Source organism: Crocodylus porosus, unplaced genomic scaffold (assembly GCF_001723895.1).
Source record: "Crocodylus porosus isolate Cpor-Errol unplaced genomic scaffold, CroPor_comp1, whole genome shotgun sequence".
NCBI classification, from domain to species: domain Eukaryota; kingdom Metazoa; phylum Chordata; order Crocodylia; family Crocodylidae; genus Crocodylus; species Crocodylus porosus.
Genome location: NW_017728931.1, coordinates 45,717,929 through 45,742,661, shown reverse-complemented (window position 1 = coordinate 45,742,661; position 24,733 = coordinate 45,717,929). Strand labels below are relative to the sequence as shown.

The following is a 24,733-nucleotide window of genomic DNA, read 5'->3' as shown; positions in this document are numbered from 1 at the left end:
ATGGCTAGATCAGAAACTAGAACCTGGATGAGAAGCTAGGGTGGAGAAGAAGCCAGACCATGACAAAGGCAGGTTAGAGGCAATGTGGCAGAACAGAACATGCTTATAGGAAATGGGCAAAAGTGTTCTAGAGAAACCCACTTCCCTCCAATATAACCCAATCTAGGTCTCACCATTTCCCTACCATCAACACATATCTGTGAAGCCCGCTGACAAGGTTTTCCATCTCTCTTTTAAAGCTTGCGACCATACAGAGTGACCTTCTATTGCCGTTATCAGCTGCTCTCGCAGTTCAGGTGATAGAGATCTCAGTGGTAGATCTGTATGTTCCAAAACTGCTGATGACAGGGTGTCAATCTGATGCCACAAGACAGAATATCTGTTGCTGTTGGTTTGTTTTGATTTTTCTCAGTTTGCTTTTTAAAAACAACTAGGAAAGTATACACATACAAACACAAAAATTAGATATGTGCAACTTTCATTGGTTCCTGTTGTATGTATTATGGGACAGGATTTAATTGCATGATCTCACACTATTTTTTCACCAGACCCCTGTCTAATTCAGTGCACAGGATGAAGCAGGGGTCCTCTGGAAAAATTCTGACACCTGCTTAAGTAACAATTGTATTAATAGGCATACATACAGTGGAACTGAATTAAGTTCTGAATTAAGTTTGCCAGAGCTTGACTTTGCAATAATATTCTTTCAGTGATTTTTTTTTTTTTTTTTTTTTTTTTGGTGTGTTTATCTAAATAACTACTTTTTTGGACCAATGTTGCCAAATACTGTAATATTTTTAAGGGATACTAGGATTTCACACCCTGCCAACAATCATTTATGACATACAAAAATGTTTAAACTACCCTTTAAAATACTTTATCTTTTCAATATCTTATATTTTGTGACGTAATACTTCTTCACTGAAGTTTTCCTTTGATGACTTGACCATAATTTAGGTCTCTTGGGACCCCATCCCATTCCAGTTTAAATCCAAGTGAGTTTTGCTATTGACTAGAAGGGCAGTGGGATCTGGGCCAAATGTTTTGATTCGGTGAACATTTACCAATTTATTTGTGAAATTCTTAGTTAGGGTGACAGAATCCACACAAAGAGCTTAAAGCTCAAGGGCAAGATTAACTGTGCATTCTGATATTAATATATTTACCAAGTAATAAAGCAAACTACAAAATAGAAGGAAAAATGGCTTCCCTAAGGTGGCAAAGTTATTGAACGTTTTGATTAGACTTTACATCTTCAAGGCAGTTTTAAAAAATTAACTAATTATTTCTCAGAAAAACCCAAGAGGCAAAAGAGTTCAAGCTGCATATAATACTTGCAATTAAACCTGAAGCCATGGAAATTTTTTCTGCTTTAATGTTTCATTATAAATATGACACTCTGGTCAAATCCATTAACCTTTTGAATGAATTAAAGCTCTTCTTCTATCAAAAATCTTATGAAGTTCACACTTTTTTAGTTCTGTAAATTCAAGTGGAAAGTTATGAGGTTCACTGAATTTTACTATATTGGGCTCTTTTCAAACTTGAAACCCAAAACAAAACTAGGGGGGAACTATGTGTGCATGTGCCTGGGTATGTGTGATTTTTCCCCTGTGACTGAAGCAGCAAATGATAATGATGGCCCTTGTGAAGTAAAGCACATGTTGCATATGCACTTAGGGAAAAATAATGAACACCTAGCAAACAATTATTGTCTGCCTCAGAAAAATTGGACACGTAGTTCTGGATATCTAAGATCAGGTAAGTAGCATGTCTTTCACTGCTCCAGCCTATAAGTAAATCACTAGTACCCTTCCTACTGGATGGCAGGATTACAGGATTGTAGAGCTCAGGGCTTCACACCTAGAGAAGGGCCTGATGGAGTGGTGAGTCTGAACAGTGGACTACAGCAGGTGACCACTGCTAAGCCAGGCTGCTTTAATAAAGAAAGTGTACATGGCCTCATTTGTACATGGTCTCCATCCCTTTTTTGATCGCGCACACTTATCAGTAAAAAAAATTTAAGCACATACCCCCAATATATGTATATTTATATAAATATAAATAGAAGTTCTAATATTTTCTTCCCACACCCCAATGGATTGTCTTGCACACCCCCTGGGTTGTGTGCACCCCACTTTAGAGACCACTGCTCTAGACCAGGGGTTGTCAGCCAGAGGTATGCATACCCCTAGGGGTACTTTGAAAGGTCCTAGTGGGGACACGTAGGTAGGCAGGGATAGAGTGCCATCACCTACCACCCCGTGCCACTGCTGCCCAGGAGCAGGGCCGGGGTGGGGGAACAAGGAGTGCAGCGCCCCTCTGCAGGCTGCACAGATAACACCCGGCTGGCCAGACATGGGAGGGTGGAAGCTTGCATGTGGCAGCTGCTGCCGCTGTCCACTGTCCAGCACTACGGCCGTGCACTGCTTTCCCACAGCTAGTCACGCATGCAGCTGTGCCGGCTGCTAATGGACAGTGCGCAATTGGCCGGGTGCGAGGCCCATCAGCAGTCCTGAGTCACACATGCAACCAGCCGTAGGAAAGCAGGGCACAGCAGTGAGGGCACAGGGCAGTGGGTAGCCTGGAATGGAAAAAGTTAGGACAGAGGTTCCTAAACTTCTTACTGCATACCCCCTTCCAGATGTACCTGCTGCTTCATACCCTCCCAGCATACGTTTTATATTTTAACCCCTTAAATGCCAATTATTGTTATAATTAAAATCAAATTTGCCATTACACAATTTCTCCTGCATACCCTCCAGAGATATCTTGCATACTTCCTTGCCTTCATTTTCCCTTCACTGGGTCTTTCCCCAGTCCAGCTATCTCCCTGGGAATGTTATTTGCAGAAAAAATGACTGTCCGTTGCTCTTTCATGCACAAAGTCTCACTCTACTATTGTTAGACCCACAGTTTTATATATGGAAGTGGAGGGGTGTAATGGACCCCATACAGCTCCTCACAGTTTTGAATATATGGGCTAGGAGAAATTGTCTGGGGTGGGGACTGTTTTTCCCCACCAAGCCTCATTCCTATACATTACTATAGGCCTAGCAATTGTGAACCAGAGAGATGTAATGGACCCTGTACAGCTCCTCAGTCTTGAATATCTGGAATGGAAGTAAATTTTAATAGGAGCCCAGAAGCTAATGACATTTTGGCAGAAGGAAGTAGTATGGGGTGGAGACCGCTCTTCCCCCCGCCACTGTCCCAAGCCTCCCTCCTTACCTCACTTGGGGCCTAAGAGTGCCATTGTACAGCTCCCCCTCCAGAAAAAAAGAAACAGATCTTTCCCAACTCCTCTCATTTTGGTTGAGGTGTGTGGGGTGGGGGGACACAAATTATTACAGAAGGAGGCTAGTGTCTCCTCAGCCCAGGCTGGCAGCCTTATATAGGGCCATCCTGCCCCTAAACAGAGTCACGGCATAGTCACGTTGGTATGGACTGTGAGGGTTTGTGCTCTCCTCTGTACCAGGGGACATAGCCCTTTACCTGGGACCTCTTGAGCTTATATTGACAACATTTTATAGAAGGAGGACATTGGCTGCCTCAGCTCTCCTGCTTTACCCGTGGCAGGTGAGGGTTTGAGGTCTATATTGCGTCAGGGCTAGGTTGAGTTTAGATCGCTAGGAGGGTGGTAAAACTCCAGAACAGGTTATCTAGAGAGGTGGTAGACTCTCCATCCCTGAGGGTTATTAAGACCCGGCTAGACAAAGGGTTTGCTGGGATGATCTAACTGGGGCTGGTCCTGCATTGAGGCAGGGGTTAGACTAGATGACCTTCTGAGGTCCCTCCCAACCCTCATTTTTCTATGTTTTCTGTGGTTCGGAGAGGGATGCTCCTGCCTCAGGCATGGGATGAGACTAGATGACCTATCAGTGGCAACGCTTAGGGGTGCATGTGCACCCCCTGACAGCCAGTGCTCTCTGCTTAGGTGATGGGCGGGGGGGGGGATGCTAGGAGAAGCAGGGAATGGGTGCCCTGCTCGTGCTTCCCGGTTGGCAAGATTGGCTGTGGGTGACCACCCCCCAGTTGGCAAGATCAGCTGCATGGGGACCCTCACCCCTTAGTCACTGACTGGCTGCTGGGGGGCATGTGCCCCCCCTCCTCTACTCTGCAGGCACCAGATGCTCATGTGACCCATGGAGGTCCCTTCCAGCCCCGCTTCTCTAAGACTAGGACTAGGACTCTGGGACAGCATTTCTCAACCCATAGGTCGCGACCCAAAAGTGAGTATATGAAAGGGTCACAAACAAACTTAAAAAATAGATCAACAAGTTTTAAAAAGCCTTTAAAGGAGAAAAATGTGGCAGCCTGTGGGTTTTTTTCCTCTTGAGGCTGGTCTGGGGTCCTCCTGTGTACATGTGGGTCACGCGCTGGGGCAAGAGCGAGCCGTACTAGGTTGGGCGGGGGGCAGGAGTGAGGGGTACTAGGTTGGGGGGGTGAGGGGCCCTGGCCATCGATGTTTACAAATGGTCCTGCCACAAATCCGGGGGGGGAGGGGGGGAAGCGGTGCTCTAGGACCGCAACAACCTGCCCTTGGCAGCCTCGGCGCGGCCCAGCGGGGCGGCAGTGCCCAGGTGCCCGCGCACAGGGCGAGGGAGGCTCCGAGCAGCCCCGGGGCGGCTGTTGCGGGGTATAAGGCGGGAGGCGGCGCGGCGGGAAGAGCCGCTGCCGGCAGGAGGCGGCGCGGAGGGAGGGCAGGCCGGCTGCGGGAAGCGGGGCTCCGCGCTGGGACTGGTTCCTTCGCAGCCATTTTCTGTCCAACCAAACAGCCGGCTTGCGGAGGGAGCCAACCAGGGCCGCACTGGAGGTTTGTGCCTGGCTCCGGCCAATGATTGCGAACCGGTTCCACTGCAGGCTCGAATGAAATGTCCGTCTCCCTCCCCGGGCCCCGGCGCTGCCGCCGCGGCCACCAGGAAGTGCGGAGCCCCGCCCGGGCTCGGCCCGGCCCGGCGCTTTGTGCGGCCGGGGCGGCGGGAGGGGACCGGGACCGGGGCCTCCTCTCCCCTCCCCGCCTCGGCCTCCCGCTCCGGCTCCATGTTGTGGCCGGGGGTGGGGGGCCCCCTCCCCGCCGGGCCCGTGAGTCGCGGGGGAGGGAGCGCGGCCGCCCGCAGGCGGGCAGGTGTGTGCGGGGAGATCAAGGGCTCTGCAGAAGGGTCCCGTTGGCACAACGCCGAGCGGGGGCGGGGGTGGCGGGCGCGGGGTGACCGACCCCCGGCTGCCCCCGCCCGGAGCGCGGGGGCGGAGGGGACACGGTGAAGGCGAGGGGGGAGCCGCGCTGTGCCCAGCCTGCAGCGCACCCTTTGGGCATGGGTGGGCCAGGAAGCGCGCCTTAAAATGTAGCGAAGGCCGGACAGGAGGCTCCCTCCGTGGGAGCACATAGTCAAGGCTTGGGGATTCAAACACCCCCTGGCTGGAAGGGGCTTCCCAGAGAAGTGGTGGGATCTCCCTCCTTGAACAGTTTTAAGATCTGGCTGGAGAAAGCCTTGGCTGGGGTGATGTGGTTGGGGCTGGTCCTGCTTTGAGCAGTTGGACAAGATGTGGTCTCCTGAGGTCGCTTCCCCCCACCCGCTTTCTATGATTCCCCTTCTGGGCCTTTCCAGAGCCATGGGAGCCAAATCTGCCAGCTTGTAGGCCACAAAAGCTTTGAATCCAGCTGGAGGGCTCTGCCCCTGTTGTCCCCTGTGCAGTACTGGAGAAGTCTCCGTGTGGGTGCTTCACCTCCAAACTGTCCCAGCTAGCTCACCCCAGTGGTCTTTCCTGCTGGGTGCAGGGCGGCTGGACCCAATGATCTGTAAGACCCCTTCCAGCCCTCAACAACTATGAAATGATGATGTGATGGCTGTTTAAGATTCAGGTGTAACCCATTGCCCCATGCCAATTTGGGTGCTGCTCCTCCCTAAGCAGTTTCAGCACTGGTGATGCCATATCTGCAGTACCGCGTCCAGTTTGGGGGCCCCCCCACTACTGAAAAGATATGGACATTTTGGAGAGAGTCCAGCAGGGGGCAACACAAGTGGTTAGCGGGCTGGGGGACAGGACTTAATGAGGAGAGGCTGAGGGCGCTGGGCTTGTTCCGTCTGAAGAAGAAAAGACTGAGGGGAATTTAAGAGCAGCCTTTACCTTTCAGGCAGTTGGTTACAAAGGTGACAGAGCTAAACTGTTCTCATTGATGGCAGATAACAGAACAAGGAGCAACGGTCTCCAGTTGCAGCAAGGGAAGTTTAGGTTGGATTTTAGGAAAAGCTTTTTCTTTAGTAAAGGGTAGTCCTGCACTGGAACGGGTTACCCAGAGAGGTGGGGGAATCTCCGTCCTCGGAGGTTTTTAAGACCTTGGCTAGACAAAGCCTTGTCTGGGATGATCTAGTTGGGCATGGTCCTGGTTTGAGCAGAGGGTTGGACTAGATGACCTTCAGAGGTGCCTTCCAGTTTTCTATTTTTTATGGATTAATCAGGGTGGGTATTTGTATTTAGCCCTAGGCTCTCGGGGCCACCTATACATATGCTGGAGCTGGGAGGGGTGTTGTTCAACAAGCTTTAGTTAAAGCACCCTGGCCCCTGTTTTGAAACATGGATGCTGAATACATGAGAGCCTGCAGCACGCTGGAGCGTTCCAGTTAGATTAAATTGAGTCTGCTCCAGTGTGTTTTAACTGGAACAAGCACGTGGTGCCTTCCAAGCTTTCAAATCGCTGAATTAAACCACTAACATGTGACGTGACCGTGAGGTAAACCAGTGACACTAATGGCAACCTTGGTTGTAAGGCAGATTTCGTTCTTGAAAATTGACTCTGAAGGGGTCTTGCTGCCTTTGGTATTCTCTTACATGCTAAGATGGGTCACCATCTTGAAACAAAACCCAAGTTATTAATGCTGAAAAAGTACAGGGTAGACTGGCTGAGAACACTATGGCTCGCTCTGATTTTTTTTTTTTAAGCTTGTACGTCTTGTAGGCCCCTCAAAGTGTGAGACTGCAAAGAAAACGGCCTTCTGAATGATCAGGCCTCAAGAAACCAAGCAAGCCTTTTCCCCTACGTATAAGGTTGGTTATAGTTGCATTTAGACTGCTGCAAAGGTGGAGGGGTAGTATTTGTTTTCCGGGTGGGGTGGAATGTTGATATATTTTGTCACCTGTAATTAGAGTACATGTTGAATATCAGACATTAAATCTGACCATCATCCTTGAACGTCTTTAATTTACACTTAAGGACCTCTGTCTTGCTGACTGGAAAAACACTTAAATGTTATTTGGAGGCACATTGTTCAGCCTTTAAAAAATATCTTTGTAGCTTGAAGCATTTTCTTACAAGCAAAGCAGCTACAAAAGCCAAAGAGGAGTGAGTAGCAGCTTTGGGCACTGTCCGCAATATGGTTCTAGTTACTATTTCTGTAGGAACGAACTGCATATGAATGACTGTTAGAATGGCATTCCTGAACTGTATGAATGCTTTTTAAGTGCTATCCACACTAAACTTGGCTGTATAATAGTGTCCCTTTTATATGTTCTGTTAACCCAAACATTTTAAATCCAAGGAAATGCTCAGGGAATCTCAAGGTGGATTCAGCTAATCATTAGCTCCCAGGCTGATCTGGCCAATTGTCTGCAGTGAGCAGCTGGGTATGCTGTTTTGGCTGCTGACTTTTTTTTTTTTTTGCTGCAAGACTACACAAAAAGAGAACAAAACAAATATCTTGGCCTTACTCTTCACCAGCTGCTGTAGTTACCAGACATTGTTGGCGTGGCAGCTTCATCTCCCACTGGTGATCTGTGCGATCACAAATAAGGAAAACTGATGCATGCAGTAGAATAGGAAAAGAAGATAATATAGGATGAAAAATATGGAATAGACTGTTGAAAGCTTGAACTGACTAATTGAGCCAATTTAAATAACAGTTTCAGCAGGATTTGAAAGGAGAGAAGCTTGCCAAGCTAATGTTTTTATTCAGTAGTCTAATAATTAACTTTTTGGTATGAGTTCCCTCTCTTAAGGATGCATTTAATCAGTACAGGAACTTAAACAGTGATCTCAGTCAGGCCCTTTTTTTTTTTTTTCCTGTGATATTTATGACATTCCTGTTTCTTGGGGTGAGCATCAGGGTGTGTTTTGTGGAAAACAGTTTTAAATTAACTACTAAATAACCAACTTTTCAGCAAGGTGTGTAAGCTAGCCACATTGTTGGAATTAAGCTGAATAAATCGGCATGTTAGAATGTCTTGGAAAACAAAACAATCCTGAACTACCTTTCTTAAACTCTACTTGCCTTGTTGCTTGGGCTGAGTAAACTATTTCTGATAAGTGTATAAAATACTTTAAAAAATCATAATAAGAGGTGATGAATGGTTTGCCCATACTTATACATTTTAATGAATTTATAGGGAAAAGCTAATTGTCATGGCCATATTACATATCCTTCATTTAGCACTGAAACGAGGACTGTTTTAAATTTTAATATAAAAATGTTTGGGGTAGTAATTCTAGTACCTGTACTGCTTGGATAGGCAGGGCAGAGAGCTAGAGAGAGCTGTTCATGTGGTTGTTCAGCACTTCTGTTTCAGTCTCTGCAAAAGCAGTGAAGTGCATAGATTTTTTCGAGGATTATCTGAACGTGTTCAGCTTCTTTCAAACTTGTGTTGCTGCTTCCCTCCTCTAGAAATAAAAATAAGAAATTACAGGCAGCTTCTCCTGGCTGCCCTCCCTTTCCTGCCTGCCTCCCCCTCCCCCAACCATAACCAAATTGGTGTACAGTTAGTTACCTGACACAATAAGGGGCTGTTGAGTAAATTCTTAATGTATAGTATGGATGAGTCTACATACAGAGAATTTTACAGTCCAAATGTTAATTAGCAATAGTGAAACTGTCCAACCTTGTTAATGTCATTTCACTTTTACAAATGCCAGTGCAGCTGTTAGGAAAACATGGAGCATCAAAGAAATGAGAGAAGCTTCAGACTTGGGAAGACCACATTGAACGTCCCTTCCAACACTAAACTTCTGTGAATGTGTTTACCAAAAAAAAATTCCTATTCCTTGCTAATCTCTTATCAAGGTTCTCCATAATTTGGTGAATAAACGGAAGGGAAATTTTGATTAAATTAAAATTGAATGCAGTGAGTGAGGACAATACAGAAAGTTCAAATGAAATTTATTAATCTCATCTGTTTCCTAGAATGGTAAGATCATTCCCTACACTGCATGTCTTAGATATTGTGTGGTTTTGTTTTAAATGTCTCGAGTAGCAGATCTTCTGCTGTCTCCCTTGGGAAGCTATGTTCCAATTTTGCAAGACACTGCTAAGAAGATTTTTGGTTTAAGAGCAGACATTTCAGTTTTCTTATTTAAGTCCTTGTACTATGTTAAATTTATTTCCTGCCTTCAGCCTTTAAACTCATAGACTTCTTTGCTTCTAACTGTCAAGCCACCCAAGCCACAAATACATCCTATATTCTATTTGATCTTTGTGACATCAAGGTGTTCTGAACTGAACATGGTATTTAAGAGGCAGTCTAGTTGGGCATTATAGAGAGGGTAGGTTCCTATCTATATTAATGTGTTGCCCACTATTACTGTGTCTTATTGACCATTAATTCTGTATGCCTCCCTCACAGTAATCTCAGCCATTTTCTCCAGGTGTTTTGATTTACATGTATCCTGCAGTATCACTGTTTCTTCCCTGTATATCTAATCTCTCATTTCCTTTGTGTTACCTTTCTGTCCTCTGTGCTACTTGCAACACACATCCCTGTGTTCTGCTTCATTTCTTCCAAATTATTGACAAGATCTGAAAAGAACAGAACAAATGTTGGCCACCCAAAACCATAATTTTGACTTCTAGTTTGCTTATTTCTAAACCAGTCTGTCTCTTTTTCTCTCCCTTCCTGCCCCCCACCCCCTCTCAGTATTTTTTTTTTTTTTTTTTTAAATTGGATGTAGAAATTTACTGAGCAGGTAATAATTGTATTTTCAATGCTTATATGTGCAATGTACAATTCTAATGCAGTCTGCTTTAACTCCATGTATGAGATGATTCTGTAGCCTTGAAAATAGAGAAACTATTACCCCCTCCCCTTTTCTAATACCGTATAAGTGTATGATTAAACATAAATCTGAAGCCAGATATATATTGACTACTTCCTTTTCGAAGCCTGGTTCAAGGACACTTCCCTTCCTGGAACCTCAGTCACTTTTGAAAATGAGACTTCATTTCTAGGACCTTTTAGCTCTAGTTCTAGGTCAGTGATTCTCAGTCAGGATGCCATGGCACCGTGGGGTCCCTTGAGATCCTGTCAGGGGTGCCATGCAGTATTATCACTGTTAGGTATGCAGACATATTCACAAGAGAAACCCAGAGGCTTCCCAATAGGAACCCCTAATGTTAAAAACATTCTGACTTCTTGTAGTCTTTCTGAATTCTTTGCAGTAGAAGAATTGTTCTATTTTTCTGTCGTTAAAGAGTGGAAATTAAGAGAAGGCATTTTCCCAGCGGTGCCTCAAGTCTCGTGAAGGGTGCCTTGAATCTGTTGAGGGGAGCCTCAGTTTTTAAAGATTGAGAACCACTGTTTTAAGAACTAATTTGATTTGGAATATCACTTGTTCCTAGTGCTGGGAAATACTTCCTTGCTACCAAATATGTGCATCTATTTTGTATAGGGGCATTGACACCTAGGTGAATGTAGGAGTTGCTGCCCTTCTCCCCCATAAATGCTCTGTGACTTACAAACGCCTCCCAGCAGGCAGTATTCTATGCTGCGCTGCATTTTGGAATATGTTTAGAATAATTTCAATAAAAGTGGAGGCTTTTTTTTAATTGTTTTGTTGTCATTTAGCAGTGCATTGTCTTCACGCTGCAGCCTTTTTTCTTAAATCAGGTTGTTGCGTGGAACACGGGCCTCATGCCAAACTGAGATTTCAGTTTTCAATAATCAGTGGTGATCCCAGCCCAAATGGCAGGCTGCTGTAAACAGTCATCTGATTTCTTTTTTTTATGTTCCAAACTTAAAGCTGCAGTATCTCTTATTATTCTGGAAGCTTATCCACTCTGAGACACCTCTGCCAGCAATACCCCTGTCTGAGTGGGGTATATTACCATGCACAAAACCTGAAGAAACATCACCAGAATGTTAATGTTAACACTGTAGTAGCTCTTCTCTGTACAGCTGTGTCCAGATTTGATTTAAGAAGTAAGTGGAAATCGGTTTATCTTCACCCCAAAGCCATTACATTTCTTATTCTTACAAAAGAGCTAAGCACTTTTTTTTGCATCTTGTATACAAGTAGACTTTCTTCCTAAAATTTTTCAACACTGCTTCCGGAAGTTCAGTTCTCCCAGTAGTATAGTCTATGGGAGGTCTTCAGGGCCTCCAGTGAGCTCTTGCATGTTACCCATTGTATTAGATCAGTGTTTCTCAATCAGCAGGACAAAGGTCACGTAGGTGGGACTTCAACTAATTGCCCAATTGAAAAAAACAGTTGTTTGCACTTCAAGTAGATGAATCAACAGATCTCAAACAGCGCAGTTTTATAGGGTTTTGTTTTTATCATGGTGGGACATGGGTTTTGACAAAATGGTTGACTGGACGTAAGCTGCAAAAGGTTGAGAACCACTGTATTGGATAACCAATCTGCAAACCAGGTTAGGAAAGGCAGTGCCTAAAGTGCTGATAGTTGGCTGGAGACTTCTGTACAGTACTGCTCTTGCTGATCACATGTGAAGTGGTACAGACAGTAGCAAAAATGGAAAAATTTAGGAAGAATGTCAGTGCAGATACTAATGGGTAATTCTGTACAGAATTGTGAATCAGTTTTAATTTGGCACATAGATTCTCTTTAGAGGCTGTACCTTGCATTGTAATCTTTGTCTTTTTGAGTGTGATCTTCATGTTTTAGTGTAACCTCTACTGTGGAGAAGAGCATCCATTTTATATCGGGATTAACACCTAAGTGAATGGCTTACACAGGGAGGTAGAGCAATCAACTCCTTTCATTTATCAACCATCCAGCAGAATGATCAACTTTCTACACAAAAGCAGGAAGAAAGAGTTGTAGTTCTGTAGCCTGGACACATTGCCGAAGGAGTTGGATAGCATTTGAGAGTGAACACTTTGTGACCAGGCTAGTGCCATGTGCGAAGATCAGGTCAAGGAGAGCAATGGTGGGAAAGGTTGCTCAGCTTAAGGAGGTGGAATAACCCAGGACTGAGCAGGGGTGGAGGGAATGTGTTCAGAGCCCCTTTTTGTAGTCTTTCAAAACTCTTAACTCAAGTGCTTTTAGAAGTGAAGTGACTCTAGTAATGAGAGTTCTTTAACAAGCCTGTGCTGCTTGTTTGTCTTCCACATTGTCCTTGAAGAGGTTAATCAAGTAACTGGATCCCTACAGCGAGGTAGAACTCTGAGGGAATATTTAATGCATCTGTGAGATTGGGAAGTCTGAGAAACTGGTCATAGTGTCCCACAGTCTCTCAGACATATTCCCACTGTAGACAAAGAAGGGTGTTAGATACAGGGTTTTAAGTGGGACTGTCTGAGAGAGCTAGGGACAGGATCAGCTACTACCCAAATGCAGGGGTTCCTGAAGCAGCAAGCTGCTGAGTCTGTCCAAGGTGTGGAGGGATGTGCGAGCTGGGCGAAGGGGCAGAGGTTAGGCTGCTTATGACAGGTCTACCTTAATGGGTGGAATTGGCAAGATATGGCCACGTATTGCTTTTGAACTGCCTGTTAATTTCTGCTAGGCTCCTCTGTGCTGGATGTACTTGTTACTGATGTCCCAATAATAGCCAGCACTACATTAGTCCCTACATTACAATAATAACTGTACCAATCATGGTTTGAACTCTTGACAGTAGTATAGGTAGGGCTAAAGTATTATCCTGATGCAATCGTACAAGTTACCTGCGAGTATTGCTGAAGATGGGCAGTGGTTAAGTCTGGTGTAGACTGTCCTTAGGGTCAGGTAAGTTTTTGTATTTTGTTCTTATTCACTCCTAAAGTACAAATCCAAACATGCATCGGCAGTTGCTTGCTGCTGGAAAATGCTTAAGATTAAACAAATAATGCATAATTTCTGCACAGACAATATTATTGTAAATTCTGAAGGTAGGAAACGTTATCGTTCTCATATTTGGGAGTCGGAAAAAATATGTGGATTGCTGAACCATATTCTTGAGTTTCATTCAAACTAATGAGGTTTTAGAAATTATTTTAAGTGACCTTGATGAGACTGCATATTTGCTGTTCCCATTATCAAAAATGGCTGTTCAGGTTTTGCTGAAAGCTTTCCAAAAAGAGAATTGACTTGAAGCAGAGGTTAAGCATAGAAAGTTTCAGCCCCAGTTTAAGATAATGATTAAAAACAACTGAAATGGAGTTCTGGGAAGTGGACAATTTTATTATGGTGCTTACCCTTAAATATAAAAGAACTATATTGAGGTAAATTTATCTCTTGTATAAGAACTTAGCTTTTTAGCATACTCTTGTAGTTTAACCTGCGACTACCTATGTTTTGCTTTTGATGGAAAAAAAACCCCTAGCTGTTTCAGTCTTGCTTGCTGTTTCATCACTGGGAACCAGGAGGAAGTAGTACCAGTATTGGCTGTCATTTTCATAGAATGCATTGAAGTATCCCTTTAAATGATAAATGGGTACTTATTTTTTCATGTATGACAAACACTGTATTGTAATAAAGGTTCCTCTTAGAATATTAAATCTGAAGGAGTTATTGAAGCCAAAGCAACTCAAATCAAATCTAACCCTAATGAAAGCATGAGAGACATTCTTTATAGCAAGGAGCTTGTTTGTATCGGGGCTGAATTTAGATCCCTACAGCTAAGAGGTAGTATTTGGTATAATGAAGTTGATCATTTAAAAGTTTGCTTCTTTTTATTATAGATGGATGGTGATAGTTCTACAACAGATGCTTCTCAGTTAGGAATTGCAGGAGAGTACATTGGTGGCAGTCACTATGTAATACAGCCTCATGATGGTAAGAAACTTGCTTGTTAAAGAGGAAGCTGATTATCTCAGCATAATAGTATTAAGTTTCTCTTTCCATTACTTGTCTAGCTCTTCCATTAATTTCCCATCTTTTATGAAGCTAAAGATCTGTATGCATAACAACTCGCTGCGTACAGTAGTTCTGTTCAATTTGGAAATGGGTTTGTCACTTTCCATGTTGTAGTCCAGGCTCCTATGAAAGAATCCTGGTGCTCTAGGAAAGAGGTAACCCAGACCTAATGTGTGTAGGTGTTGCTTGTGCCTTACTAAATTTAATGGAATATATAATTCTAAGTTTTCATCTCTTCAACAAACATTGATATCTAGAAAAACACTAGTGGATGCATTTATGTACATTTAATATGTGAAAAATATCCATTAGGAGGTATGATGCACAACAGCTTTATAGGTCTCTCAGTTTTGTTTGTGCTTAAAAATTTTGATAACATTCTGGACCTTCCAGGGATGCAAGCAAATGCACTCACTTGAAAATTGGAAATCTTATTTCTAGATATTAAATGCGATTGATTATTTCTAGTCATCTGTCCAAGACAAGTACAGTAATCTTTTGCTTTTGGTGGAGGTGGAATTCCACATTCATGAGAATGAAGGAAACGCTTTTGTGGCAGACTTGTTCGCAGCTAGTATGTTTGCCAGAGGCTTAGAATAGAAGTGTAGTCTCAATGGAAATAAATTAGAGAGGTAGGACAGTGGTGTTCAAAACTGGCCTTGCAGGCCAGACAGTGGTGTGGGACTGGTCTCTGGGCTGGATCCCTTGTTGGGACGTGTGCAGAGTTGGGCCCCACATTCCTAGATCAGGCCCCACGCATCCAGATTGGCCACCTTGGCCCTGTATGTCTGGATTGGGCCCAGTGCCACCTTGGCCTGGCCCTGCATCCAGGGATTGGGCTCCATGCTGCCTTGGCACTACACACCTGATCTAGTGTGCAGTGCCACAATAGCCAGGCCATTGGGCTCCTGACAGGTCCAGAAATTTGGTAGCAGAGGAGTGGCAATGAATGCTGCCACTGCTCCCCTTACTATGTCTTCAGGTCCATGGGGACCCAGCAAGCTGGATGACACAGGTCCATAGGGCAGGGGTTCAGCACCCCTACATTAGAGTAATGATATGCAAGTAAGATGCTCAAAGGTATGACAGATATACTTAATGCTAACTCTTTCTTATTTTGCCAGACACAGAGGATAGCATGAATGATCATGAAGACACAAATGGCTCAAAAGAGAGTTTTAGAGAACAAGATATATATCTTCCAATTGCAAATGTGGCAAGGATAATGAAAAATGCCATACCTCAGACAGGAAAGGTAAATACCGATAACTAAATCCAAATCTGAATGTATTCGCATTAGTTTTGTTCTTCTGTGGGACTCACAGGAGTTTCAGTATAATGCCCCTCTTTCTATCTGCTGTTTAACTTAGAGGTGGAAGTTATTTAAATAGAATCTCTGTTTGGTCTTTGTCTACAACTTCTGCCAAATTTCCAAAAGTGTGTTATCGCTTTCATAAGTGATGCATCTTTGATACTTAAATTATCAGTTAGTCATTTAGAACATCCTTTTTCTGCACGTTCTCAAAAAATTGTCCTGGTGAGTCAAATGTGGTTATAATCAAATACCAACAGTGATTAAATCTGTAAATAAACTGTTTGTTTGTTTGTTGTTTGTTTTTAAATTGGAGTTGGAATAAAATAAGAACCAACTCTTTAGTTATCTCTGAGGTCTGGGGTGAAAGGAAAATTAGTTTTTCATTGTTGAATTTCTATATTTGCAAGAGTCGGATGCCAAAATACGATAAGAAACTGTTGTCTTGTGGCTTAAATCAAGCCAGAAATTAGGAGGAGTAGGTATGAGAAATCTTGAGAGATTGTCCTCGGGCTTTTTATCCAGTTCTTAGGCATGAGACCTGGATAACTGTTAGAGCTCTCTAGCTGCTTATCTTAATCTCACCTTGTGTGGCATGCCTGCTTCTGTATCAGTCGTATCTAAATAATGCATAGTACTTAGATTATTGTTTACTGCTGCTGTCTTATCACTATCACTCTTTTTAATTTTGTACAGTATTAATTTCTGTACAATATGTATTTAACTAGTAGCAAGACTTTGAAGTAATGTCTTGCTTCCGAACATTTGGGCTGGGCAAACCAGTAGCAACCAAGGTTGCTTTCAGAAGCTTTGGATGTTAAGCCCATCTGTCCTGCATCACTATACCAGTTTTGTTCTTGGTCTTTAGATGGTGTTCAGCACCCTCTGCCAAAGCGAGGTTTTTCAAAGAACTTGGCACCCTGGGTGCTTAGCTGTCTCAAAATATTTTTGTGCAATGGAAGAACCTTCTCGGTGCTGAGTACTCCTGAAAATCCTAAGCATTTGAAATGCTTGAACAAGTTCTTAGGAGCTACTAAAGGAGAAAGTGGAGCTCTGAGTAGAGGATATCACTTTGAGATAGAAAAGTACTTCATGTTCCAGCTGGAATCTTACACATGAGCAAAAATTAAATAAATAATTTCAATCCTTCAGTGGACACCTGCTTGTTTACTTGCCTAACTACTTGGATGCAGACTCTTTTTCCTGCCCACCATTCCATTTTAGTTATGTAACTTTTTTATTTTTAACCAGGGAAAACTTTTAATCTAATCCACCTATTGGATTCTTTCCAGAAAGATTTTATTTAAATACTTGTTTAGAGAATTTTTAACAGAATAGTTGAAAGAGAACCCCTCTTCCCCAGTACAAAACAACAACTACAAGAACAATGACAAAATACTAGAGAAGCTTGCTGCTCTGCAAGTTTAATATCAAATTAATAGCTAGTGCTTTAATCTGCTTGAGCTGCAGAAACTTGGACCTAGATAGCGTGAGATGCTGGTTCAGTGGTAGACTAAGAAATTTGAAGGAGAACAGAAATGAGACGTATCTTCATGAACAGGACTTCATAAAGTGCTGCCTATCGCATTCATTATGTTGATTGCAATTTAATTCCTCTTACCCTCCATTATGAAAGGGTATAGTACCATGAGATGTACAAACACTTGTCTGTTTAAGTATCTCGTAGGTATCATGGCATATTTTCAGAGAAGAGAGAAGTGTGCAAGCTCAGCTAGTCTCAGTGTGTGTATCTAATGGCTTGTATATTTAATTATTTTGAATATAATAGAATCCTGGTGGACTGCTTGAATTTATTTATTAGATTTACATTCTGCCCTATCCAAAAAGTCCAGAGTGGCTTAGAATAAGCAAACAACTTATAGACAGGTCCCCAAACAGCAACCTAAAACTTGAGAATTAGTAATGCAATAATTTTACTTCAATTAAAATGTTATTGCATCTGCATTTTTGATGGAGCACTGGTGACATCCAGTGGCTGTCCTGCACATACAAATGTGTTTGTTTCCACATGCATATTCCCTGTGGATAATTATTTTATAGAGATCTCTCTGTCTTCTAGTTCATTCTTCTGGCACTGAAGCTGGGGTTGTGTCATATTTTGCATAGGTATATTTTAGTGTAGTGTAACAGGAACCTCCAGATAAAGTAAAAACCTTTTATCACACAGTAAAACAGAGTTTTGGTAGAATTAAAATTAGTTGTATAGATGAGGGAAGGAGAATCTCATGCAGTTGTATGTGGTTTGTTTCTTTGTTGGGTGGGATTTTTTTGAACACACCCAGCATTCACTGCCAAGGAGAGTTGTGACTGCCTAGTACCTCTGTACTGGTGCAAATGAAATCTCAGCACTGAAAACTGGCTTAATAAAGTAGAACTTTAATGTGCAATTTATTGAAAAGGTGAAACTTAACTGAAGTTTGATTTAACTTTTACTAATGGTTTGTCCTACCAGATTGCTAAAGATGCAAAGGAGTGTGTACAGGAATGTGTAAGTGAATTCATCAGCTTTATAACATCTGAAGCAAGTGAGAGGTGTCATCAAGAGAAACGAAAGACGATCAATGGAGAGGATATTCTCTTTGCCATGTCTACATTGGGATTTGACAGTTATGTTGAACCTTTAAAGCTGTATCTCCAAAAGTTCAGAGAGGTTAGTTACCTATCTTTTTCCATAGGATCAAAACTAACTTAGTATATCTAGCATTTACATTACTTTCATTGTTACTATAAAATAAAAAAAAAAAAGGTTAGCTTTTGCTGTACCCAAGATATATATACCAGAAAAGAACAACATGATGTAGGGAAAGAAATATTTCTTACAAAATCTAACTAAGAGTATTGGTGAACTTGCTTTTCTGAACCAGCTAAAATGTCCAAGTGACTTAAGCTAGAAAAGTTGGAGTGGATAAGCAACAATTGGTCTGTGTGGTTCTGTTACATGTACCTAGCCTGCTTCTCTGTGTAGTCAATGGAACCATACTGACTTACACCAGCTGTGGACCTGGCCAGCTGTCTTTCTGCAGAGGCAAGAGGTGTCTCTTAAGCATGTTTCTTATGTAACATGATGACTTGCCCACCACATGGTTTTAATCAGTTTTTAGCTTGCATCTCTGTATCTTAATCATTGAGTACTTTCCAAATGAGAATAGTGGCATTGAGACCTGCATTTCCTGCTTTAGAAGGTAACTCGAGACAGATTGAGTCCCTCCTGAAGAAAAAATAGCTACTACAAGTTTCTTGCATGTGTAGCATTTCCTCCCTGTTCTAGCAGAAAATGCCTAAGGTTTGTGCAAAGTAGCCTTTTTGCCTTGTTCTGCTGTAGGGCTGGAGTTCCATAAACGTGCATTATTTCCCTGACCCAGTCACCCCTCTAAAGTGCTAGAGGTTGCAACACTTGCTTTATGATTGTGGCCCAGGAATACTTTCTGTCCAAACAATTCACTTGGATTTTCTTCCAGTAAGCTGCTTGCTCCTCTCCTCAGACTTATCTCTATATAATGCACCTTATATTCTATACTGGGGCGGGCAATTATTTTGGGCAGAGGGCCACATGACAGGCAGCCAGGGGCAGATGAATATTAATTTTCTAAACTTTTTAGGGGCCCTGTGGGCCAGACAGAATGGCCTGGCGGGCTGCATCCTGCCTGGTGGGCTGCGTTTTGCCCCCCCGCTCTAATCCCATTCCCCTGCCTGATTTGCTGCTCTAGTTTCTGTTTTCTTGCCCTATCTGCCACTGTGCTGCCTATCCCATCCATAGTCTGCCTTATACCACAAGCTGCACTGAGCCTGTTGCAGTATGTCTGTGAAAAATTTGTACATGATGCATGCTGCTCCTTCCCTATTCACCCTTTAGAATTACAGACTGCCAATAAGATGATGGAGTTGGTGTTTAAAATCTGGTTCTGGTTTTCTTTCAGTTATTTATATTTCTGGTCAGTTTTGCCTTCAGGTTACTATAAAGGGACTGATTCAAGATAATTATTTTTTCCTTAAATATTTGAAATAGTCATTTTATCATAGCTTCAGTCAGGTCCTCCAAGAAAGTACTAAATGCATGGAAGGTAAAACAGTACATGACTGACTGGATGTCTTAACTCAGCATGCTGATCTCAGGCTCTGGCTATATAAAATATCTGGGGAAGAAATTCAATATCTTGTTTTTAATGTCAGCTTCCATGTGTATGATGTTGGTAATACACACAGTTACTTCCCACTGCTGTTAAAATAACCAGGCTTTAAAGCGACCGCATGCAAGGCGATAGAACAACCCAAGGCTAGATCTGGTCTTTTGCTAATTTGATATCACAAGAACTTTATCCCAGTGTATGTGGTATTGCACTTTGATTTGTCAAATCTTTAGCAGTCAAGACTTTTTTAATATTGCATTCTGCAGTGTGCTGTGAATTCTGGGTGCCAAATCTGCAGTATTCATAGTTTTCACAAATCCCTTGTGCAAGAGTACAGCTATGATAAAAATCACTCTTGGTATCCAGATACTTGGTATATTAGCATTTGAGAATACTTCACCATCACAAGTTTTGCATGTCAAGAGTCAAATGTCTTGTTATTGTATAGAGGCCTCTTAGAAGTTGCAGACTTTCCAGCTGTAGGGAACCAGGCTCTTCAGCAGTCTCTGACAAGTGTATATTAATGCAAATGTCCTTCACAATTCTTTCAAGGCAATGAAAGGAGAAAAAGGGATTGCAGGAACAGTTACAACCGCAGATGGTCTTGGTGAGGAGCTCACAGAGGAAGCATTTAGTAAGTAACATTTAAAGTGATCCTACCTTTAAGTGCATCTAAGATGTAATAGAAGGCTTTGCACCTCAGTCAACTAGAAGGTGGGGATTTTAAGATTGTCTGGGATTTGGCATATTTTTGAGATGGTTGGTATTTGAATACGCCCATTGAACTCGAGAGGAGCTATATGTATCAGTTCATTTCATGATTGTTGCTATTTTAATTTTAAAATATCTGCTGACATCAGAGGTGAATTCTAATCATAACTAATATGAAACATAGAGAATGTTTTAGCGTGAGGTGTTATAGCACTTACTCCAGATCTCAAAGAACATAGCAGAGTCTAAACATAACTTGAAACTAAGGTTGTAAATTATTTCCTCTTCGTAGTACCTGATCATTCAAAAGTTCATATGTTCAAAAGTGCCTAGGCTGGAGCAAAAGAAGTTGAATATGTAATTAAAAAAAATAAAACTGACCTTAGCGCCTTAGTTGAACCAAAAATGAAATAGAGGCTCATCTCTGGCTCTTGTAGCTCAAAAGTGCTCATTTTTCATGTGATAGAACAGAATATTGGTAGAATCAGTTAGTTGTAGATGAGAGAGAGAGAGACTCTTGCGCAGTTGTTTTGTTTGGGTTTTTTTCTTGCGGGGGGTTCCCCCCTTACACTTCACTAGGGTTTATCTTCCCTCAGTGCTATAGTGTATGAACTGAACTTTGTAGGGCCCTTAAAATTAATACTAGATATTACTAGCAATGAGGACATCTATTCATCTGCCAGTGACTCATGTTACCTTTAGAGAGAGGTGCTAAAACATTGCTCTTGCCATAATCGGTGATGTTACTCATTTAAAAATACCTGGAATACTTCACTGAAAATTATCAGTTGATTAATGCTGTAGAGAAGAGCTATAGACTTGAGGACTGGTGGTGACTTGGTGAACTATTAAATAAATTAACAGGCTCTTCTTTGTCCCTGCAAAATATGGATCAAATATGTGGAGGTTCTTGTAGCACTGAAGTATTTCCATCAGAACTGATGGATATAAGACTTCAGATAAAAACAACATGGTGGATTTTTACAAGTACTTTGTAAAATTGGAGAACATCCCCACATTTAATAAGATATTGAAGTTCACAATATAAGTCAGGAAATGCAAAAGCTAATAAGCCTTCAGCAGTAGCAAGCTCAACTGAGTTGAGTTTCAGAATCTTTGTCTAGTGTTTGTTTAATTAAACAGGGATAAAATACACATGCAAACTGTGACTAAATAGACATTGCAGAGTTGTAATGTTTGCATGTCCCAGGTTATTTTGATCCAACTTTTCTGATTTTAATTCTGTTTTAATTTTCTAAGCACTTGCTGTTTTAAGAAAAGGGGGGGAGGAGAATCAATCATGTGGGTGTGTCATACATACAGACACAGAGATGGTACTAACAGGAAATCTCCATGCTTCCGAGAAGCCCAGGACAGCCAATTGTGCACATTTATTATAAGTAATGATACAGTTTTCACAAGACACTCCAGTTATGCATCCCTATTTAATTTTTGAGTCTAATATCTGGAAATCAGGCAGTTCTTGTGTGCGTTCTAGCTCTCCTTTGCCAAACTTCTTAGTTTGTAGTACATCAAGAACTTTTGCTCTGAATATGTGATTTTAATGGCTTATGTTTAAAAAAAAGAAAAAGATTAAAAAAAAAGAAAAAAAAAAAAAAAGAAAACCAATTTGGTTTAAAAACTTCCAGACTTACCTGGATGCAGGAAATTTTGGCTAGAATTTTTGGCAGAGTCAGGAAATGTGGCTGGAAGATAATTCTCCTTAATTGTACTTAGCTGGCAGTGGAGATATGCACAGAACATCTCTCCCGAGGGTACATCTAGACTTAATGTCTCTGCTGCATGCAACTTTACTCTGGGCAAAACTTAGTTCAGTGAAAGCCTGCTTTTCTTTTTAAACCTAGCAAATGCCTAGTTTCTTTTCTCATATTTTAAGCTGTTTGGCTTCACCATTTTATTTTTATTTTTTTTAAAGAAATGACTTTTTTTCCCTTCTTGATTTCTGTAATGGGTTTTGGTTAGTCAAATTAGTGGTGTGCAACATTTTATTTTATTTTATTTTATTTTATTTTTTAATTCACTTCAGTAGCTTTTTCTCAACCACTGTTTTTAAGTCCAGAGTCCTTTTGGTATGCCCTTCAGGACCCTGCATAATTTCATCCAGGCCTGCATCACCACTTCCACCACCTTTCCTCCTGCTCTGTATTCTGCATTAAAAACCCATATCCTTTTCACATTCCAATGTCTCTGCCCCAAATTCCATTTCAATTCTAAAAGTAAAACTGCGGAGGGGGGACGTTCTTTCATGCAGCAGTATAGACTTTGCAGTTTGGTTTGCAGTGATAATAGGAGTAAACTTGTTTTTCTTAGTAGTTGTAAGCAGATGCAACTTGGTAACACATCATGAAGTTGACATGGAGGGGGAGACAGTTCTATAGTTCCTTTCAACCATAAGCCACAAGAAAACGTTCAGTTGTTTAATGGTCTTATAGTCTTTAAATGAGGTTCTGTGTGTCCTGCAGTTCTTGCCTAACTTCTTAACTAAAATGCTCTTTCTTTTAGCTAACCAGTTGCCAGCAGGTTTAATAACTACAGATGGCCAGCAGCAAAATGTTATGGTTTATACAACATCTTATCAACAGGTACTGTATTGTCTCATCCACTCTTTCATTTTCTTGCTAAAATTCAAAGCCCTATTTCAGCAGCCCTATTCTGAAAGAGCTGAGAATGATTTTGTATGTAGCCTTTTTGGTGGCTCATGATTTTTGCTACAACAGCGTAAGCTTGCTAAATGTGAAAAAGCTTCAGCAGAGGGTGACTTGAAAATAAACTTACTTTCCTCTTTCTCTCTAGATCTCTGGTGTTCAACAAATTCAGTTCTCATGATGTGAAGGCAACGTTGGATCTGAGATCATGAGACAGAAAAGCCGTACAATTCTAAAGAGACATGAGTTTAAAATGACTGGTGAACAGAGATTTATCTCTTTGTATATTAATTAGCTGTAATGTAGCTACCTGAGGCTTGACTAATTGAGGTGTGAATTCTGACTCAAATCTTTTTTCATGAATGATTTTAAAAATTGGATTTTAAAGGTATTAAAGTATTTTTGTTTTGTACAAGAGTTTGTTGCTCTGTATAACTCCTGTATGCATTGTATATTGCAATTTATTACTGTCAGAGATTTGTAGACAGTTTCTTATTTTCATATTGAATCATGTTACTTTTGTAATTCAAGTAAACAGCTGGGTTAATTCATGCTTACCCTTTGAATAAAATACAAGGGTAAAGTTCATTCTGAATACAAGTTGCCTTTATTATAAAAGTTGAGTTGGTCTTGGTTATGTAACTTGTCTTGCATGACAACTTAACTGACTTTTTTTGATGTTAGCATATTTATTGAAGTTTTAAAAGACTCATGAAATTCTAACAACTTAATTGCTACAATTTGTTTTTTAATGTAAGCTTAGAATTAAAAGTTAATACAGGAAAAAAAATAATTGTTAGATCTGTTAACTTCAGAGATCAGTGCCCATAAACGGTGTTTATTTTAATTAAACACTGTTTATGTATGCCTGATAAGTCTTTATTTTGAAATTACTACAAGCATTCATTAATCTTCTTTATCATATTAAGACCTTTTTCAGATGTGAAGAAGTTATATTAAAAGTAGTCGTAGTGCTACTGCTTTCTTTTTATGTACAGTTTTTAGAAGCCAAATCCTAGAATTTAACTGCTTCCTCAACTGTAGTAGGGGGATTTTATAGTCCTGTGCTAAATGACCTCATTTTAAATGACTTTTTTTAACTGAAATGTTGTAAGGTTTCCTGAAAGACTGTGAGAACCCTCAGAAACGTTAAACATTTTGTGGACAGGTGTCTGTGTGCACGGGAGAGTGAATGAAGCTTGAATCGGTGATATTTCTGAATGAATGACTCAGACTTTCAGTTTGCTCTCTTCCTGTTTTTTTTTGTTGGTCTTTTTGTTGTTTTGGGGTTTTGGTTTTTTTGCAATAAACTGTACGTAGATAATGTAATTCTGTATATTTAGTGAGCCATTCTTAGTACTGCTGCTGTGTTTTAAATAATTGGGTTGGTAATCTTTGGATTGGATTCTCTGGCATTTTAGTGCTGGAGTGACATTTTGGTTGAATCAGTATTACTCAGACTGGACTTTGGGAACATTGATATTTGTGCTGTTGTTTTGAATGGACTTCCTGCCATGTACACCTAGTGGCTCTTGTCTAAACATGTGGTAGCTTAATAAGCTAAATACTTGCACACTTTAGCTTAAGATGAAACAGCAACAAACCCCTCTGTCCACCCTTGATATCCCAGTTCGTGTATGGAAGTAGTCAGCCATTTATTTATACATTTTCTTTGGACACTAAAATAATGTCAGTTTAAACGCAGGTTAACAACATGCTAAGGGAAGCCTCTGGCCAAGACCCAGTGTATTCTGTGGTAAGCTGGAGCTTTATTTTAAAGCAACAACTACAGGTTGTCTCTCACCAAAAACAGCTCCGCATTTTTAAATGGAAT

The 24,733-nt window shown here is 41.4% G+C and overlaps 1 protein-coding gene across 3 annotated transcripts; it reads left to right on the top strand.

Moving 5' to 3' along the window:
* The first annotated feature begins 4,709 nt into the window (after positions 1-4,709).
* NFYB (nuclear transcription factor Y subunit beta) lies at positions 4,710-24,733 on the top strand. Of its 3 annotated transcripts, XM_019544768.1 has the most exons (8): positions 4,923-5,128; positions 6,959-7,047; positions 13,888-13,981; positions 15,187-15,317; positions 17,848-18,045; positions 20,075-20,156; positions 22,757-22,836; positions 23,048-24,733. In XM_019544768.1, the coding sequence occupies exons 2-8, from the start codon at positions 7,000-7,002 to the stop codon at positions 23,078-23,080; spliced, it is 666 nt and encodes a 221-aa protein (XP_019400313.1). In that variant the 5' UTR covers positions 4,923-5,128; positions 6,959-6,999; the 3' UTR covers positions 23,081-24,733. The 3 variants fall into 3 exon arrangements, with proteins under 3 accessions (XP_019400314.1, XP_019400313.1, XP_019400315.1); XM_019544769.1 differs by lacking the exons at positions 4,923-5,128; positions 6,959-7,047 and adding an exon at positions 4,710-4,816; XM_019544770.1 differs by lacking the exon at positions 6,959-7,047 and having other exon boundaries at positions 4,925-5,128.

Excerpts from the sequence above, each read along its gene's own strand:
- NFYB (XM_019544768.1), top strand. The coding sequence starts at position 7,000 with ATGATCAGGCCTCAAGAAACCAAGCAAGCCTTTTCCCCTACGTATAAG. Across the intron at positions 15,318-17,847 it reads CCATACCTCAGACAGGAAAG|ATTGCTAAAGATGCAAAGGA; the intron begins GTAAATACCGAT and ends TTGTCCTACCAG. Across the intron at positions 22,837-23,047 it reads ATACAACATCTTATCAACAG|ATCTCTGGTGTTCAACAAAT; the intron begins GTACTGTATTGT and ends CTTTCTCTCTAG.